Source organism: Zootoca vivipara, chromosome 6 (genome assembly GCF_965207765.1).
Source record: "Zootoca vivipara chromosome 6, rZooViv2.hap1.1, whole genome shotgun sequence".
NCBI classification, from domain to species: Eukaryota; Metazoa; Chordata; class Lepidosauria; order Squamata; family Lacertidae; genus Zootoca; species Zootoca vivipara.
In genome coordinates this window covers 8,479,719-8,498,515 of record NC_142589.1, presented here as the reverse complement: position 1 = coordinate 8,498,515, position 18,797 = coordinate 8,479,719, and the positions used below count along the sequence as shown (strand labels likewise).

General features: G+C 51.1%; 1 protein-coding gene across 2 annotated transcripts; it reads left to right on the top strand.

Moving 5' to 3' along the window:
• Positions 1–526: 526 nt before the first annotated feature.
• Positions 527–18,545, top strand: DDI2 (DDI proteasomal shuttling factor 2). 2 transcript variants are annotated; one of them, XM_035117384.3, is made up of 9 exons: positions 527–774; positions 5,728–5,857; positions 6,857–7,114; positions 7,443–7,569; positions 8,787–8,914; positions 9,323–9,451; positions 10,190–10,293; positions 11,225–11,414; positions 16,535–18,545. In XM_035117384.3, exons 1-9 carry the CDS (start codon positions 637–639, stop codon positions 18,223–18,225), a joined length of 2,895 nt encoding a protein of 964 aa, XP_034973275.1. In that variant the 5' UTR covers positions 527–636; the 3' UTR covers positions 18,226–18,545. The 2 variants fall into 2 exon arrangements, with proteins under 2 accessions (XP_034973275.1, XP_088527074.1); XM_088670948.1 differs by lacking the exon at positions 9,323–9,451.
• The last annotated feature ends 252 nt before the right edge of the window (positions 18,546–18,797 follow it).

Here is an 18,797-nt window from a genome sequence, read left to right as displayed (position 1 = left end):
CCCCTAGTCGCCTTTGACTGGACTTAACCGTCCAAGGGTCCTTTACCTTCCTGCCACTCAGCCTCCATATAAGCATCTGGGGACTTCTATTTCAGTGTACTGTATCTGAAGAAGTGTGCATGCACACGAAAGCTCATACCAAAATAAAAAACTTAGTTGGTCTTTAAGGTGCTGCTGGAAGGAATTTTTTTATTTTGTTTCGACTACGTCAGACCAACACGGCTACCTACCTGTATCCATTAAAATTGTAATCGCAATCTGGAAAAATAAAATGACAAACAGCAGAGACGCTGCAACTCTACAAATGACACCACCTTCGCCCTCTGGTCCTGCCCTGCACCCCGCGAAGGAGCCGGACGTCGTGGCCGCCTCCTCCCGCCCCTACCCCTAAGGGCTCCGCCCCGGGGGCGGGGCGACGCCGCGCTGGCGCAGCTCTGTCCCCGCCCACCTGCCCGTCCTTTTGCGACGGAGGGGCGGGGCGGGGCGTCAAAGAGGCGCTGCCGTAAACGCGGCGTCGCTTTGCGGCGTCTCTGAGGCGAGGCAGGCGGGCAAGCTGGGGCTCAGCCAGGCGGGCTCCGGATCCGCTCTGCCGTCCTTCCCGTGTTCCCTTCCCACCCCGCACCCCTCGGCGGAGCGATGCTCCTGACGGTCTTCTGCCTGCGGAGCGACCGCTCCGAGCTCACCTTCTCGCTCCAGGTGGACGCCGACTTCGAGCTGCAGAACTTCCGCGCCCTCTGCGAGCTCGAGTCCGGCATCCCCGCCGCCGAGAGCCAGGTCAGCGCGCGCCCGGGAGGGGGAGGGGGAGGGGGATGAGCGTGCCCGGGGCTGGGACATGAATAGGAGGGAGGGGGGAATAAGGCGAGGCCAAAGGGGCACGTGTGTCTCTCCATGTGTGCTCTCGCGCGCATCCCCCTCTTACTCCGAGTAGACCATCTTTTAAAACGAGGGCGGCTTAATCCAGCCTTCCTTGCTTTTAATCAGCTTCAGGTTTAGCTGTGGTTCCTGCATTGCTAGGGCGGGGCGGGGGGGCGCCCGACTAGATGACCCTAGTCGTCCCTGGCCCCTTCCAGCTCTGCAGGCCTGTAAAAGGGTCTCCTCTTGAGTATGGCTAACCTTTTGGATGCATGGGTCCGGCTTTCCCCAGCTGGGTGAATGGAGTCTTGACCCAGCAGTGTGTGTATTTTCCCCTCTCCTTCCCCCACCCCCTCTATATATCTGCTTTCTTAAGGTTTTTAGTCATGTTTATTTTATTTTATATAATTATCGTGTGTGTAAAAGGTAAAGGACCCCTGACCATTAGGTCCAGTCGTGACCGACTCTGGGGTTGCGGCGCTCATCTCTCATTATTGGCCGAGGGAGCCGGCATACAGCTTCCAGGACATATGGCCAGCATGACAAAGTCGCTTCTGGTGAACCAGAGCAGCACACGGAAATGCCGTTTACCTTCCCGCTTGGAGCGGTACCTATTTATCTACTTGCACTTTGACGTGCTTTCGAACTGCTAGGTGGGCAGGAGCTGGGACCGAGCAACAGGAGCTCAGCCCGTCACAGGGATTCGAACTGCTGACCTTCTGTTCAGCAAGCCCTCTAGGCTCTGTGGTTTAACCCACAGCACCACCTGCGTCCCATCCTGTGTGTAACTCACATGCAAATCGCCTCTTTACATGTTGCACCATTTGCATTTAAAACTGTAATTTGCTTTGGGCGCCTTTGGCAGAAAAGTGGTATGTGAATATGATTAAGATAGCATGATTAGTAAAGCAGTGCTGGGGATAGTTATCCCCCTCTGAAAAGCTTCAGGGTTCTAGCAAGAGTAGACCCATTGAAGGGAATGGAGCAAAGTTAGCCACGTCCATTAATTAAATGTGTTTCCACACTGTGTAGGGTTAGCGTTGCCAAAGAAATCAACAAATTTCAGTGCCAAGCACAGTCGAAAAACAACACTAGCCCTTCTCAGACTTTCTTAAATGAATAAAGACTAACTCAGTTCAATTATTGTTAGTGGGCCTCTGCTAAGTAGGACCCACGTTGACTATAGAACCAAATGGACAGTATCTGTCCAATGTTAGCCACCTGTACTCAAGAGTAGACCCATTTGCATCTAATGGGGTGGGGTTGCTTCATAAGCCCATTGGCTTCAGTGTGGTCTAATCTCGAGTATGCCTAGCTAACATTGGATGCGTGTCTTCCAGGTGGATCAAAGCAGCCTTTCCCAGCCTGGAACCCTCTAGACCAGTGGTGGCCAAACTTGGCCCTCCAGCTGTTTTGGGACTACAATTCCCATCATCCCTGGACACTGGTCCTATTAGCTAGGGAGGATGGGAGTTGTAGTCCAAAAACAGCTGGAGGGCCAAGTTTGGCCACCACTGCTCTAGGCATTGCTGGACTCCCATCAGTGATCTTGCATGACCAGGGAGCTGAAGGCCAGCAGCATCCAGGGGGGCTGCAGTTTCTCAGTCCCTGCATTAAAAGAAGGGAAAACAGCATTGGAAGTAGCTAGAGGCAGTAAAAACAAGGGCCTTGGTGGCTCTCCAGGTATTGTCAGGCTCCCAATTCCCAGTGTGGCCAGTGATGGGGTGGTAGCCCAGCAACAACTGGTGCTCTGGTTGTGTAGGACGCAGTCTTGGTGGGGTGTCTGTTGGTTGCTGTGCTGCAGTTTGTATTGCAGCTGGCTCTGTTGGTGGCTCTCATGATTTGTGATAAAACTCTGCCTGGCTTTTCACGAGAGAGTGATAAAGGAGGTGGTGTCGGCACAGTGTGCAGCTTGTTAAAAGCAGAGTGGGAGAGGAAAGCCCCTGCCAGGCTCTTCTAGGAACATCTTGCATCAGGGGTTGGGGTGGGGGTTTGTATGCAAGGTGTCCACTTCCCCCGGCTGTGGGTGTGTAAAAATGAAAGCAGCTTAAGCTGCTTTGGGCCAAGTCAACCGGCTTGCCCCAGTTTGGCTGACACAGACTTAGCAGCAGCATTCATGCCAGAGTCTTTTACAGCCCTACCTAGAGATCCTGGTGGAAAGTGAACCTGGGGCCTTCTGGATGCCAAGCAGGGGCTTTGCCACTAAGGTAGAGAGGCTAGGTTTTTAGGATTACCCGGGCACCTCTTTACCCTGGGCTTTGACCCTGTATATTTTAGGACCCACCCTGTTCTTGTGATTGTAAGTTGCTTTAAACAGCTTTTAGTGTTGTTTTTTTAAAATAGTTGCAAATTGCCCTGGGATCTTAGGGTGAAGGGTGAGTAATTAATTTAAATAAGTAATTATTCAGCTTGGAAGATAGTTATGCTGACCTGGCCCCTGTAACCACCCGGAGGAGTCTCCGTGGTGTTGTCCATGTTTCTCAGGAGCGCATCAGGCCCTACACACCTTAAAAGAATGAAGACCAACCAATGCCAGTGGGTCTTGTCTAGAGTAGGAGCTTAACTGGAATCAACCTTGTCCCATGGGAAGGTAGGAAGTCCTCTCGGGGGGGTCAAAAGGGGGACCTCATAGATTGAAAGTCTGTTGCAATCAACAGGACTTTGCAGGATGAGGCAACCGCCTGGCACAGAGGAGTGAGTGTCCGGCTCATCTTGGGTTGGCAACGGGAGGTCCTTCCCTGGACTCTTGCGCCAGAGTATCATGACCGTCTATTTTAAGGTTGTGGGAAGCTGTGAATTCTCTCCTGCCTCCATAGCTAAACTGCTCCCTTCATGCAGGCAGTAAACATCACGGAGCAGTAAACACTGTGGAGCTCCCAAAGACGGGCCCCCAGATCCTTGTCTCAGAGTAGGGAGCCCCCCTTGACTCACTGGGCCTCCTTTTATGCCCCTTCTGTCCTGCTGCCTCCTCAATCTCTCTCCCTGCCTCCTCCTCATACTGCACATTATGGACTGGTGATAGAAGGAAGCTGGAGGGGAACAGGGCTGGTGGATTGCGGGAGGGGGAAGACGTTCCCCCAGTGAAACTTTGAGGGATGCCCACCTCCCAGAGAACTGGCCAGGTGTCTCCTGGTACTGGAACCCCCTGCACCTGCCTTTGCTGGGTTTCCTGGCGCCTCTCCCTTGATGGAGGTGGCTCCTGCCTCTGATGGAACCGGCTCACCCACAATCCTTTGTGCCAGTTGGGCAAGATTACTCAGGCTTGTGGGCGGCTCTGGAGGAGCTGCTTTTGAATTCCCATCTTGCACTGTGAATGACGCATCCCAGAGGAGAGGTGTGTGTCTGTGCACGACTTTTGCCAACTCTTAATGGTGTCTTGGGACCGGGAGGAGAAGCGACTTCCTGGAGGCTAAAGAGCTCCCTGCTCCACGCCAGGCTGGCTGGTGTAGGAAAAGTGTGTTTCATATCCTGGATCAGTTCAGAGAAGAGCCGCTGACTTGCCTGCTTTTGTGAACTGTTTGAGTCAAAACAAAATAAAAAAAATATCTTCAGTAGCACCTTAAAGACCAACTAAGTTTTTATTTTGGTATGAGCTTTCGTGTGCATGCACACTTCGTCAGATACACTGAAACAGAATCCACCAGGCCCTTATGTATATTCAGAGGGTGGGGGTGATGGGAATGGGTGATGGGCTGATAGGAGTGGTAAACCTGTTGATGACTGTTAACGACTGTTAACGACTGCAATTGGTCTTGGGGGGGGAGCAAGGGCTGAGGTGCTAAGGAAAGCTTGATCATGTATAATGAGATAAGAATCCTATGTCTTTGTTCATTCCAGGTGGCTCCATGGTTTTAAGCTTGCTAATGAGTTGCAATTCAGCAACTTCTCTTTCCAGTCTGTTTCTGAAATTTTTCTGTAATAAAACAGCTGCTTTGAGATCTTGTATAGAATGTCCTGGGAGATTGAAGTTTTCTCCTACTGGTTTCTCTGTCTTGTGGTTCCTGATGTCAGATTTGAGTCAAGTGTGGCTCTTTTGCTCCCGGGCTGTCTTTGCCAGGGGATGTCAAGACTGCAGGTTGGAAAGCGAAAGTGATACTTACCTGCTGGAGGCTTTTGTGTGGGGAATTCAGCAAAGCGCTCTCTCCCTCCTCCATCAAGCCTGCTCTTTCGCTGACATGGCATTTTCTTGCCACCTCTTGTTTGCCTTGAAAGTGTTTAGAGGCAAAGCTGTCATAAGGCACTCACCTGATAACCAGTAGTCCCGTGTTTGAGTGTTATCTCTCAGGCCACTGACTTCCAGTGCAGGTTTCATGAAGCAAAGCAAGATAAGGATGTCATTATCTGTGGTTTTGAGTGTGATTGCGCAGGGAAATGTGGAAGGAGTTCCCCCCACAAATGCCAGGTTTCTTATAATAATAATTTAATTTTTAAAAATATACTCCACCCATCCAGCTGGCTTGCAGCTTCCAGCACATATAAAAACATAATAAAACGTCAAACATTAAAATCTTCCCGACACCTTTGGGCGTCTTCTAAAAGTTGTGTAGTTCTTTATCTCCTTGACATCTGATTGGAGGGTATTCCACAGGGGAAAACATTGCGTTACATGTCCTGAATCAGTCCAAAGCACAGCACAAGCCCCCGGTCCTCATTCTTCTGGCATCCTGTTGGCTAGCAAAAGTGAGGCAAGCTGAATCTATGCTGCTTTAAGGCCTGGTCCTCACAGATCCCTCTGGGGATCTTCCATCCTTTGTGTGTCTGGGCAGCAGTGGAGTGCGGACATTTATTCTCCCATGTCTGAGCTTTATTGGCAGTCCTTTTCTCCTAGTCAGATGTGGTGAGTTGTTTATTAACCAGCCTTCCCTCGTCTCCCAGATTGTCTACGCAGAGCAGCCCCTGACTGACAACCACAGGTCGCTGGCTTCTTATGGCTTGAAAGACGGCGATGTGGTGATCCTGCAGCAAGTGGAGAATGCGGGGGTGCGGCCCGCGGCCCCGTTTCCCGGTGAGGAAGCCTCTCTCTTCACCCCACCCTGTCCCTGGCAGACTTCACCATGGTCTGGGCTGTCCACAGGACTCAGGTCACATTGAGCCTAGGAGACTGTTGATTCTCTGAGAGTTTAACTTTGCTGTCCTAAATAACCGTTGCATTAAAAGTTTCTGAGCCAGTGTGTCTTACTGTTAAGCAGAAGGTTGGTGGTTTGCACCCACCCAGGGGCAGCTGTGGGTGGGATTCCTGCATTCTATAACTCTATGAAACTGTGGGCTGAGCCAGCCTCTTCCTCTTGTCCTGCTTTGGGAAATTGCCTTCTGCTCACCGCTGTTCCTACTGCTCCACTCTTGAGCATTACTTCCTTGTCATGCTCTGCACATGCTGAGACCGTAAGGACACTTGTGAGCTTCCTCTTCCCTGGAGCCGGCCATTGCTTGCCCAGGAGGAAAGCAGGAGATTCCTCGTAGCAGAGGCTGCTGTGATCCCGGAGCTACCATTGCTGTGTCTCTTGACTGGATCTTCATATGATCTAAAGGGCTGTCACATGGAAGGTTGAGCAAGCTTGTTTTCTGCTGCTCCAGAGGGCAGGACCTGAACCGATGGGTTCAAGTTACGAGAAAGGAGAGTCTGACTAAACATCAGGAAAAACATTCTGGCAGGGAGAGCGGTTTCTGACAGTGGACCAAACACTCTCAGAAGGGCTTGGACTCTCCTACGTAGCAGGATTGTAGGCACAGGTTGGATGGCCATCCTGTCCAGGATTATTTCACTGTGGTTCCTGCATTTCTGGGGGTTGGACTAGATGACCATTGGGGGTCCCTTCCAGCTTTACAATTCTGTGATTCTATTATTTTGTCAACCTGCTGAACTACATTGTGGAGGCTGGATACTTGGCATGGCTGTGTGTGTGTGTGTGTATCAGAGGGGATTGAGCCTTGGGGTCCCCCCCCCCAATAGGGTAAAAATCACCAGGGCTAGTATTAACTGTTCTGTTAATTCTCCTCTGCCTAGGTTTGCCCAGGATAGACTTCAGCAGCATCACAGTTCCTGGGACTTCAAGCCAGCCTCCCCAGCTGCCCTCACTGGCACCCCCAGCGCAGCAGCCCTCCTCGCAGCCTCGCCCGTCTCCTCCCGAGTTCCCCTCCCCACCGCAGGGCTTGGACAACCCAGCGCTGTTGAGAGACATGTTGCTGGCCAATCCCCACGAGCTTTCCCTGCTGAAGGAGCGCAACCCACCCCTAGCAGAGGCTCTGCTCAGTGGGGACCTGGGTGAGTATCTCCCCCAGTGTGGGGCGTTTGTGCTGGAGGAGAAGAAACCCCCTAGATTCTTTGGGGTGATTTGCTGGAAGGCTGCAGGACGGGCAGAAGAATGGGCGCTTTAGCCTCGTGGCTGCGCTCAGACGGGTATGTGCATGATTTGACTTCCTGGTTTTTGCACGATCCCAGACTAACGAGGATTTGGGGAGAGGAGGGAAGTGAGGAGTGTTTGGGGAAAAACTGGAGTTGGGTGGTGCACGTGGAGCGCTTTGTGAGCTGTGCCACAGAAACGCTAGCTGTGGCTGCCAGTCACTATTGTAAATGTCTTTCCTTACTCTAGAGAAGTTCACCCGGGTGCTTGTAGAGCAGCAGCAAGATCGAGCCCGCCGGGAGCAGGAGAGGATCCGCCTGTTCTCCGCCGACCCTTTTGATCTTGAGGCTCAGGCCAAGATCGAGGAGGACATTAGGTAGGCAAAGGTCTGGGAGCCACCCTTGGGGTGCAGGTGGCTTGTCAGTTTCAAACCTGGAGCAAATGTATTGCAGATTTGTTGTCTTCTGGCTGAGCCTTCTCTGAACTCCTGCGCCTCCCTGACCTCTAAGGGGGTAGGGGACAACAGGTATCCTCAAATCCACATCTGTTGGGTTTATGAGGAAAAGCTGTAGCTCAATGGCAGAGTGTCTGCCTTGCAAACCAAAGGTCCCATGTTCAGCTCCCTAATGGCATTTCCAGATAGATCTGGGAAGAGATCTATCTGCGCTCTATGTGGCGCTACCTTTGAAGGTGACTCGGAAACTACAACTAATCCAGAATGCGGCAGCTAGACTGGTGACTGGGAGTGGCCACCGAGACCACATAACACCGGTCTTGAAAGATCTACATTGGCTCCCAGTACGTTTCCGAGCACAATTCAAAGTGTTGGTGCTGACCTTTAAAGCCCTAAATGGCCTTGGTCCAGTATACCTGAAGTAGCGTCTCCACCTCCATCATTCTGCCTGGACACTGAGGTCCAGCACTGAGGGCCTTCTGGCGGTTCCCTCGTTGCGAGAAGCCAAGTTGCAGGGAACTAGGCAGAGGGCCTTCTCAGTGGTGGCGCCTACCCTGTGGAACACCCTCCCAACAGATGTCAAAAAGGAAAACAACTACCAGACTTTTAGAAGACATCTGAAGGCAGCCCTGTTTAGGGAGGCTTTTAATGTTTAATAGATTATTGTGTTTTATTTTTCTGTTGGAAGCCGCCCAGAGTGGCTGGGGAGACCCGGCCAGATGGGCGGGGTATAAAAAAATAAATTATTATTATTATTATTATTATTATTATTATTATTATTATTATTATTATTAGAGACTCCCTGCCTGCAACCCTAGAGTGCAGACACTAGTGAGCTAGATGGACCCAAGGGTCTGACTCGGTACAGAGCAGGTGGGAAAGAATCTCAGGCGGCATCTCTACACATGCACACACAGAGAGAGCTAACCCGTGAAGTATCTCGGGGGCCCTGCACGAGGCCAGACCTGCTGTGTTGCTGTGGGTCTGCCCTGTTGTCAGCTTCACCCTCTGGCCCGGGGGGGGGGGGTTGCTCTGCCTCTAGCATGGAGCACGTGGCCGGCAGCCCCGTCAGGGAGGGCCAATCCATGGTGCTGGCAGTTAATGCTTGACCGTCACCCATGTTTTGATGTTGGATCCAGGCAGCAGAACATCGAGGAGAACATGACGATCGCCATGGAGGAGGCCCCGGAGAGCTTTGGCCAGGTGGTGATGCTCTACATCAACTGCAAAGTCAACGGCCACCCTGTGAAAGCCTTTGTGGACTCAGGTGAGTTAGGCCCAAGAGGCAGGTGAGTTGGCCCAAGGTCACCCACTGAGCTGCATGGCTGAGTGAGGATTTGAACCTTGGCCTCCCGGATCCTAGTCCCACATGCTAACCACTATGCCAAACTTGCTCTTGTCACCCAACAAGACATTGGGTTGCTTCCAGTGCTGGGTCTACTCTTGAGTAAACCTCTGTTGGTTACAACCCCTTGCCTTGGTTGTGTGGACTTAATGCTAAATTTCTGCTGTGCTTGTGAGAGAAGGAGGGAGAGCCTTGCCCCCCCCCCCCCGAGGCAAATGTTTTCCCAAGTGTCAGCCCCCATAATGGGGAGAGTATGGGGCAGCTGCCCCTTTTGCTCCCTGGGAAGAGGTTGGGTGTGCCTTTTAACACCGGCTGCTGTATTTCTGGCAGGGGCACAGATGACCATCATGAGCCAAGCGTGCGCAGAGAGGTGCAACATCATGCGGCTGGTGGACCGGAGGTGGGCAGGCATTGCCAAAGGCGTGGGGACCCAGAAGATCATTGGCAGGGTCCACCTGGGTAAGGGCGGCAGATTCTTTGCAGCTGCCTGGCGGGGCAGGGAGGGTGGGGAGCTCCTTGCTTCCAGAGCCAGAGTTGAGGCTGTTGCAGGCAGCACAGAGTGGAACTCTTATTCCACAGAAGGCAGTGACAACCACCAACTTGCAGAGAGCATTAGCCAGATTCACAGAGGTGGGTGAAGGCTCTGTTTTCCCTCTGCTGTCAGAGGTGGGAAATTTATTGTATTATTATTATTTATTGAATTTGTATACTACCCTTTACCTGGAGGTCTCAGGGCGGTTCACAGAATAAAATCAAAATATAAAACCGCAAAATGCATAATCAAAACAAAAACAACAACCCAATAACCCCCCCACCCCCCAAAAAATCATATTTTAAAAGGGCATAGGATCCTCACAACATTTAACAAACCCGGACAGGAGCCACTTGTTGGAGAGACCATGATCTCAGATATGTCTGCAGCGATATTTATGAAAAATTGCTCTGAAAGCCAGTGGCTGGGAATCTTAATTGGGGAAGAGTTGCTCTTGTGCTCGAATCCTGCTTGTGGGTGGTCACTGGGAGAACAGGGTGCTGGACTTGGGTGGGAATTCTAGCCTGATCCTGCTTTGGGCAGCTGCTTACATTAATATGACTTGTCATGGCCAACAGCTAGAACAATGAAGTTATTTGAATCGGATTGGTTTGGTGAATATGCCAGTCTCTCTTCTCTCCTTCCCACCCCCCAATCTGCTTTAGCTCAGGTCCAGATTGAAGGAGATTTCCTGCCTTGTTCGTTCTCCATCCTGGAGGAGCAGCCCATGGATATGCTCCTGGGACTGGACATGCTGAAGAGGCACCAGGTGAGACTGGCAAAGGGGACAGCATCCTCTGAAATGTGTCTGTGTGTGGTCTACGTCCAGCAGCTTCTACCCTTTTTTAAAAAAGAAACATGTTCAATAGGTTTTTTTTAAGGGTTATACAGAAATCCTGCAAATTAACTGCTATCAGGGTTTGATAGCAGTATACATCGTCCATATGCAATTGTGGATCGCTTGGAAGGAAGAAGTTCCCGCCAAGGAAGAATGGATAAGTAAGGTGATGGACAATGCAGAATTGGCAAAGCCAGAATGAGAGAATCTAACAATGATTGTTTTGTGGAAGAATCGAAGTCCTTTTCGGACTACTTAAGGAAATATTATAGTCAGGTGACCTTGCCAGCAGGATTTGAATTATGAGCCACAGAAGGAATTGGAGAATAGAGTATTGATGTGTTGGCATAAGAAGTAGAATGCAGTGGGCAGCAGAGGGGGGAGAAAGTAAAACACCATGGAAAATGGGGCGGGAAGTAGAGAAAAGACAAATTCGTTATGTTGATTTTTTAAAAAAAATCAATAGAAATTTAGTATAAGAAAAAAATATTTTTGTTCGCTGTCAAACAAAAAGAAATATAAAATAAAACCAAAGTAACTAAGCCACAAGTATGTGACTGCGAGGAAAGTAGCAACTGGAACTACTTGTGGAATAGACATAATGGTTAAACAAGATGGTTAAAAACCATGGACTCTCTATTATACTGAGGGAAGATAACTGAATGTATTCAAGGCATTTGAATGCTTTACCTGTCATATTCATTCGTAGGGCATTGGGGGGGTGTCTTTGGCCATCTACCCTGTTTTTCCCTGGGCGCTTTTGAAGCTGTCTGGCATTACGGTATTGCCTGCAGTTGAAAAGCAATGAAGCTCCCTTGGTGTCCCCTAACCAGGATTTCTGCTCCTTCCCACCTCCCACCAGTGTTCCATAGACCTCAAGAAGAACGTGCTGGTGATTGGCACTACCGGCTCCCAGACGACCTTCCTGCCGGAAGGGGAGCTCCCCGAGTGTGCGAGGTTGGCCTACGGGGCGGGACGAGAGGACGTGCGGCCTGAGGAGATTGCAGACCAGGAGCTGGCAGAAGCCATACAGAAGTCCGTCGACGAAGCAGGTACTGCAAGGATACGCCCGCGGTGGAGTGGCAGGACACCTGCTTGGCATGCCAATGTGCCCCCGGTCCAGTCCCTGGAATCTCTAGGTGTGGGGCTGGGAGGTCTCTTCCTGCTTGCCGTCCTGGACAGCTGCTGCCAGCCAGTGTAGGTCAGTGCTGAGCTAGATGGGCCCAAGGGTCTGGCTCTGCATAAGGCAGCTTCCTCTGTGTTTCTGTCGACAGAAGGCTCCCTCGTTTCCCCTTTGCCAATCTGGCTGGCCGTTTTTGTGCAAGCAACTGCAAAGGCTGAGACCGAGAGGAGTTGTAGTCTGAAGCACTTGGAGAGCACCAAGCTGGTTTAAGAGCATGTCAAGTGTAGAGGCTTCTCCCTTACGCCTCCTAGAGATGGTGCCCGTGACTTTTTAATTTGTTAATCCATTAAACCCTTATTAACCTAACCAGTTAATCAATTGAAAGTTGCAGAACCCCGTTTGCTTAGAAATTTTAAAAAAGGAATCGCAGTTCCCTTTATATCCCACTTGCCAAGGAGTGTGGTAGTGGTTTAGCCTTACAGCAACCCTGTGAGGTAGGCTCGGCTACCCAGTGAATGATGAACCCAGGCCCAAGGCTGCCTTCCTGGCCACTGAGCCACGTTGACTGCTCAACCAATAAGACTCGGAAGGCGCCAGAGGCCCCTTCCTACTCTCTGCGGGCCCTGCTTCCACCTTGGCCCCAAAGCAGGGTTGTCCCCTCCTCACAAGGTGTCTTCCATTGCAGCAGAACAGCACACATAGAATCATAGGATAGAACTGGAAAGTTGGAAAGGACCCACGGGGTCATTGTAGTCCAGCCCTTCTTGGAAAGCTAAGTATATTGAAGTAAAGCTAGGAGCAAATATCTTGGCCCGGTAAAATGCGAGGACCTCAACTGACGCTTTCACCCACCTCCCCACCACCACCTCTGGACGCGTTAGTTGCAGTTGCAGTTGCTCAAGACGCCCAAGTCAGAAGACGGGAGGAGAGGAGACGGCGGAGGGAGCGTCGCCTGTCTTCGGGAGCCTCTGCCCGCCACAGGACCTCCCATTGTGTCATCTTCTAATGCCTGGCACGCCCCTCACCCAGGCCTTACGCAGCTTGGATAAAACAGCGTGCCAGGGAAATTGCTTTGTACTCCAGTTCTGACATTAAAAGCCTCCCGTTCCAACATGTCTAGCTCAGTCTCGAGTTTTGTTCGGAGGCCCCTGGCCCACCTCGAGGAGAGACAGGAATGCTTAGTAGGAGGGCAAGGGGGTAGGGCAGGCAGCTTTCATGCCTGTCTTGATGAAGCAGTAGCTTTGCTGTTCCTCCACCTTTTCTCCCTTCTCTCTGCCAGGCCATTTCTCCCCACCCCCCAGTGCTTCTGCCCGGGCATTTGAGTGGGCAGACCCGTCTGCTCCTTACTCATGGCTGCTGTGATTTTGTGGCATTATAATTCTTTACCTGAAATGGACCAGAATTTTTGGTGTTTCAGGAAATAGGGGTTTTATTGTTATTGTTACTACTACTACTACTTTGTGCCCCCTCGGCTGGGCACTCTGTGCAGCGTAACTGCTTGCACTGCCCTAAATTCCCCCCAGATGTTCTTGGGGTGCCTAGTCCCTGCTTGCAGGGCCAGTGGTTGAGGATGATCTGCATCAGCCTTCCCGCTGCTGAAACCTTCTTTCTCTGCCCCTTTGCCACAAGCCCTTGTGCCCCACAGAAGCCTCAGCCCGGGCTCCCGGGCATGTTCTGGGGTCTATGTGGCACATGAGCAAAAGCCTTTAAGGTGATTTCATAGGTAAACAAACATTAGCTTCTGGAAAGAGCATCTAAGCTGCATTTCACTGCTGTGGGCGAGAACGTGGTCAAAGGCTTTCCACATCACCCCACATGGCAACCAGACAGGCCTGGTTCAGCTTGACAAGACTGAATGTGTTGTGGAGTAGTGGTGAATGTTAGAACCCACCACTACTCCAAGCCCGTAGCTCCTAAATGAAGGGTCATCCTCCTTTTATATGGAAACCTACTGAGATGGGGCAGATGGGGCTTGTCTACCTGGGATGGTAGCCCAACTAGGAGAAGGAAACCTTGGATCCAAAACCTCCACTGAACATTTTTGGGAGAAGGAAAGGCTAAGGAGTAAACAGAAATCCGGAGTGGAGACCCTAAGGCAGTTGGATGGCACCTTGTCAGCCTCCTTCCAGCAACTCCTGCAAGCCAAGCTGGTGCCAAACATATTGCTCTGCTTTCCTTTGGATCACCATCAGTGAGGCCAAGAGCAGTGGGGTCTTGTCATCTGGACAGCCCAGGACCCCCAGACACACTGTCTGGGCTTGTGTCCCGGGGAGGTCTCTTTGGTGCTGCTTCAGTCCCAGAGGCGCACTGCATTGTCTCGAGAGAGAGAGAGAGAGGTGCCAACAACAAGATTGCCTTACCCCATATATGCCCACTTGACAACTTTTATCGGCTGAACTGGGGTTACTACAGATACCATTTCTGCATTTGTAAGAAATCGATCTGTTAGTGTGTTATCTTAGCTCTCTCAAACTCTTTACCGTATTTTTGTTAATTTTTTGTAATGTGATACCGTTATTGTTTTTGTTTTTTTGTAAACCGCTTTGAGGTTTTTTGTTTTACAATCAAGCTGTATAGAAATTATGAAATAGAAAATAAACACAGGAGTCGCTCCTTGTGATGCCCAACGCTCACTTTCCTGTATGACACTCCCAGCCGCTTCTGCCTTGAAAATCTTTAGCAAAGGGAAGCTTGCATTCCATTCTTGAGTTGCACATTTAAAAACTGATCCGCTATGTTCCCATCCAATGTTGTTCCTGTCACCTCCCCACCTCCTGCAAGTCTGGCCATCCTGAATTACTTTGAAAATATTCCCCCCCACACCCCACAGAGGCAATGCTGGAGGCCTCCCCCCTGTCTAGTTCTTGAGCCCTCCTTGGTTTCATTGGTTTGCAGCAGATGATGGAGATATGGCCCCCCTCCCTAGGGACCAGCTGGGGCAGTGCCTGCGCAGAGTTAGCAAGCCCTGCCTGCACGCTTGAGCCCATTGAATCAACTAGAGCCAGGAAGAGATTCTGAAGAGGTGGCGCAGAGGAGATCTTCAGGCAGCCAGAGAGTTCCTTCCTCGCAGAGCGTCAAGATCTGGATGGCAGGGAGGCAGAGAGGAACCCAGAGCTCAGGCTCAGAAAGTGGCTCAGAAGAGGCTGGCCAGTAGCATGCAGTGCCAAAAATCCATGCTAGTTGAGAATAGAAGACAGGAGCCCCACCAGCGCCCATCCACACCAGACCTCGACTGGAGAGCAAGCGGACGGTTCTTGACCCATTCTAAAAAGCAATTCAGTGTGCATTGTGAGGCTAGGATAGCTGAGCACCGTTCCTGAAAGAAGTTCCAGCCGTGAGGAGCTGCTAAGTTGCATGCAGGAAAGGGAGGGGGACAGGAAAGCAGACCGTGACACAAGGACCCACATGAGGGCTGCAAGCCACCTCCCGAGTCGTGCATGTGCGTGTGTGCTAACCCGAGTTTGGTGTGTTTGTCTCCTAATCCAAACAGAACGCCAGAAGCCTTGATGCATGTTGTGTGGGGTTTGCTGCCGCTGGAGTGGGCCACAGACCAGGTATTCCACTGAGCTCTTCCATCTCCTTGAAGGGGGTTGCAGGGGTGGGGACTTTAAAGGAGCTCCTTCCTACTCTGGCATCTTCCCTGGTCGGCGTGGAGCAGGGTCTTTGATCTTCCCAGCATCTGCTGCAGAGAGAAGAGAAGAGAACTGCAGAAGGGGCATATTTGTGTGGATGTGTTCGATTCAGAAAACTTGAGTGCAGTAGTTTTTGGTGGTGCCTGGAGCTGAACACTCAACACCACTCTCTGTGGGATTAATTCACCACTGGCCAGACTTGGCCTCTTTTTCGGTTGTTCACCCCAGATCCGATAAGTGGGGGGAAGTGCAGGAATTTCGTTTCATTTTGTCTTTGGCGATTTTCTCAGGTGAGTAGATGCAAAGCGGACCTCAGAACTGGCTGCTTGTTTAAGACTGTTTGCCAAATAAGTCAAAAGTGCAGTGCCATTTCTTTTTATTTTCGCTAGCAAAACTTTTAACGCCTTTTGCTATCAGATTATCTCACAAGACTGACTAACCAGAGAGCAAGAGGCTCATATCCAGATCTGCACCTTCGGGAGCTGAGATGACCCCCGAGCTCAGACCGAATCTTGCTAACAGGTTGCCTAGTGCTGAGCAAATCAGCCTGGCGGGAGGGCTGCTTCTAATACACCTAGCCTACTCTTAAAACGTTAGCAAGAATGTTGGTTTCACTAATTGCATCTTGTTGAAGCGTGGGAAAAACCTGTGAAACTTGTGGCTTTGTGGCCACTCTTGATTCTCAGTCTCATTTATATGCTGTATCTCTGCCAAAGCAATATGGGCAGCTTCCTGCCAAAAGGGCAAGAAGGGGGCGGAGGACAAAGATATCTGGTGCCTGTTTGGGTGCCAGCTGTTTCATGCTGCATCATAATAATGACAGGTGAAATGGCTGCTTGATGGATGCAGCTCTGACAGAAGCCAAGTGGCCCTTTGTCCCAAACCAACCCAGTGGAATCTCAGACCCATAGAACTGTAGTGTGGGAAAGGGGCCGGAATGGTTATCTAGTCCAACCCCCTGCGAGGCAGGGACGTAGGCTGCCCCTGCCTCTCTTCCCCCAGTGTTACTACTATTCTTGGGGTGCGGGTGGAAAAACGGGAGTCTTGCCTAGTGGTTACTAACCTTGGTGGTTCCTTTCTGCTTTCACAGTCGGAGGCAGTTTGCATATGAATATTAGTGGCTGGAAATCACATGTAAAAAGAGAGTGTTCTTGCACTCAGACCCTGCTTTTGGGCTTTCCATTGGGGCATCTGGTTGGGCACTGTGAGGATTAGATGGGCCCTGTTGGGCCTGATCCAGCCTCCAAGCATTTCTTAACAGCACCCTGAGTGCATATCCCAAAGCAAGTCCCGGTGATGCAAGCAAATGGGCTGTACCCTCTGAAGGTTTTATATATGCTCCTGGAATGTATCAAAGGAAGAATCTCATTCCATTTCTCTCTCCCCCCCCCTTCTTTCTCCTCTCCCCTGTGTACAGAGAATAGTGACAAAGAATCTACCTCACTAGAAATGCCATCGCTACCAACTTCTGATGGGACGAAATGTCCAGTCCGTTTTCCAGAGATGGGTCCGAAGGCCGGCGACCTGGCAAGCCAATTGCTTGACCATTCTGTCTCTGCGCCTTCTGTTTTCTCCCACGAGGGCAGCCAGGATGAGACTCTTAGCCCCAAGGCGGCCAAGTCCGTGGACTCTCTTCTTGAATGCCCAACCAATTTGGAAGGCAAAGAGCCGCTTCCGTCTCCACCAAATCATACTGCTTCTGCCAATTCCGATGCTTCCCCGGCTGAAAAAACTGGAACGGGATCCCGTCCTCATTCACAGGATGCGTCCCGAGAGCCAGGTGCTCATGGCAGCCTGCAGAAGTCCATTGCTGAAGACGATCCCCTTGGCCTGGCGCCTGCTGTTGGAGGAGAAGGAGAAAGCCACTTGCTGGGCATTTGTGGGTCGCCAAAGGATCTGGACGAACCCTTCCCTTCAGAGCAGCAGGAAGGGAAACAAACACATAAGCTTCAATTAGACCTCCAGGCATGTGAAACCCTTGGAAATGAGCAGCCTCTGGGTGAGCAGAAGGAGCCAGATTACCAGGAGCCTATCTGTGAGATGGCCGTTTCCCCATCCCCTGCTGATGGAGAGCAGAACCCTGACAACGTCCCCATGGAAGGGCAGGTGGGGTTTTCTGCAGGAGAGGGAAGGAGCTCACAGAGTCTGACACCCAAGCACCCTGCAGTGGGAGCCACCCAGGACACTTCAGATCCACAGAGCTCCCTTGGACTGGCTGCTGTGAGCTCAGAATGTGCCATGATGGAGGTGGAATGGGCCAAGCGAGTTGACTCCACCCCGGCCACTGATTTGATGCAGCCAGGAAATGAATTTTTTGAATCTGATACACTAGCCACCCCTCCCAGTGGCCAACTGACTGATCAGGTAGAAGACCCGCACATCTCCCTCTCCTCTGCCTTAAAGGAGCTTCACCAACTTCTTGCTGCCAGTTGCAAAGGGGAGTTAAGTGTTCCTTGGCATGAAGACACCAGCCCGTCCGCGTCTGCCCCTGAAGAGCAAACGACAGGTGGGGAGATCTTTAAAGAGGAACACGGGTGTGCACGCCTTGAGAGCCAGGATGTGGAACTCCCCATCCCTCAAAGTGCAGGGATACAAGTGTCCATTGACATCCAGGAGGCCCACAGGTTGGCTGTGACGTCCGAACGGGAGGCTCTGGTCATCCAAGGGTCTTCTACTTTGAGCACTTCCCTCTCCCTGAGCCCATCAGCAGCTTCTGCTCAGCTTCCACACTGTGAATGCTCTGAAAGCCAGCCTCCTCATTTAGTTGTGGGTGGTGAAACTTTGGAGCAGGGCCAGCTTCTCAGCATGGGTCAAGATGCATCTCTGAGCTCTCGGAGTTCTTTCCCGGAAGAAACTGGACCACCAGACACCTTAAATGCAGGTGCTTTGGGGCCAATCGATGAGCCAACTGCCCCCTTGCTGCCTCTGGGCTTCCCAGATCTTGTGCCCCCCTCCTGGCCCCCTGTTTTCCCTGCTGCAGACATTGATCAGATTGTGGGGGCCGGCTTTACACCCCAGGAAGCCGGTGAGGCTTTGGAGCATGCCGGCGGAAATGCAGACCTTGCCCTCCTCATTTTGCTAGCCAAGAAAATAGTCGTTCCTACGTAACCGTGGCAGGAAGACGGCCTGGCTTGCTGGCCAATACTCCCCCCCCCCAAAAAAAAGAGAGAGTCTGTATCTTGACTACATAGAATATTCTGCTTCTATGATTGAGCCACACTTTTTTTTCTTAAAAGAAAAAGGAGAAAAAAGAGAATATCATTTATTTTCAGCCAAAGTATCTTCTGTCTTGTTTTCCCTTGTTGAATTTAGGCATTTTAAAAGGAGCAAAGCATTGGTAATGTATCAGCACAGTAGCTTTTTATGATGATGATGATGATTATGATTAAGGCAATGCATAATGGAATAAAGAGTCTTTATTTAAATAACCTGTTTTTAAAAGAAGAGGCCATACTTAAGAGGCAAGAAAGCTGTAAAACATAGTCCCTCTTCTTCAGCAAATCCCTCAGAAACAGGCGTGGCAGGAGGATCTCTGCTCTCTGGGCTATCCTTCGCCTCCACGGGGTTGATGCTCACAGGGGCTGTAGAACCTTGGGATGCTTAGCAAGCAGCAGAATGTCACAATGGGGGTGCAAGCCAGTGCCAGCTCCAGAAGCTGAGGAGGTGAGCTCATGAGTTTG

Bases quoted from the DNA above. Each gene is read 5' to 3' on its own strand.
- DDI2 (XM_035117384.3), top strand. From the start codon at position 637: ATGCTCCTGACGGTCTTCTGCCTGCGGAGCGACCGCTCCGAGCTCACC. The intron at 8,915-9,322 runs GTGAGTTAGGCC...TATTTCTGGCAG, and splicing joins GAAAGCCTTTGTGGACTCAG to GGGCACAGATGACCATCATG. The intron at 11,415-16,534 runs GTACTGCAAGGA...CCCTGTGTACAG, and splicing joins GAAGTCCGTCGACGAAGCAG to AGAATAGTGACAAAGAATCT.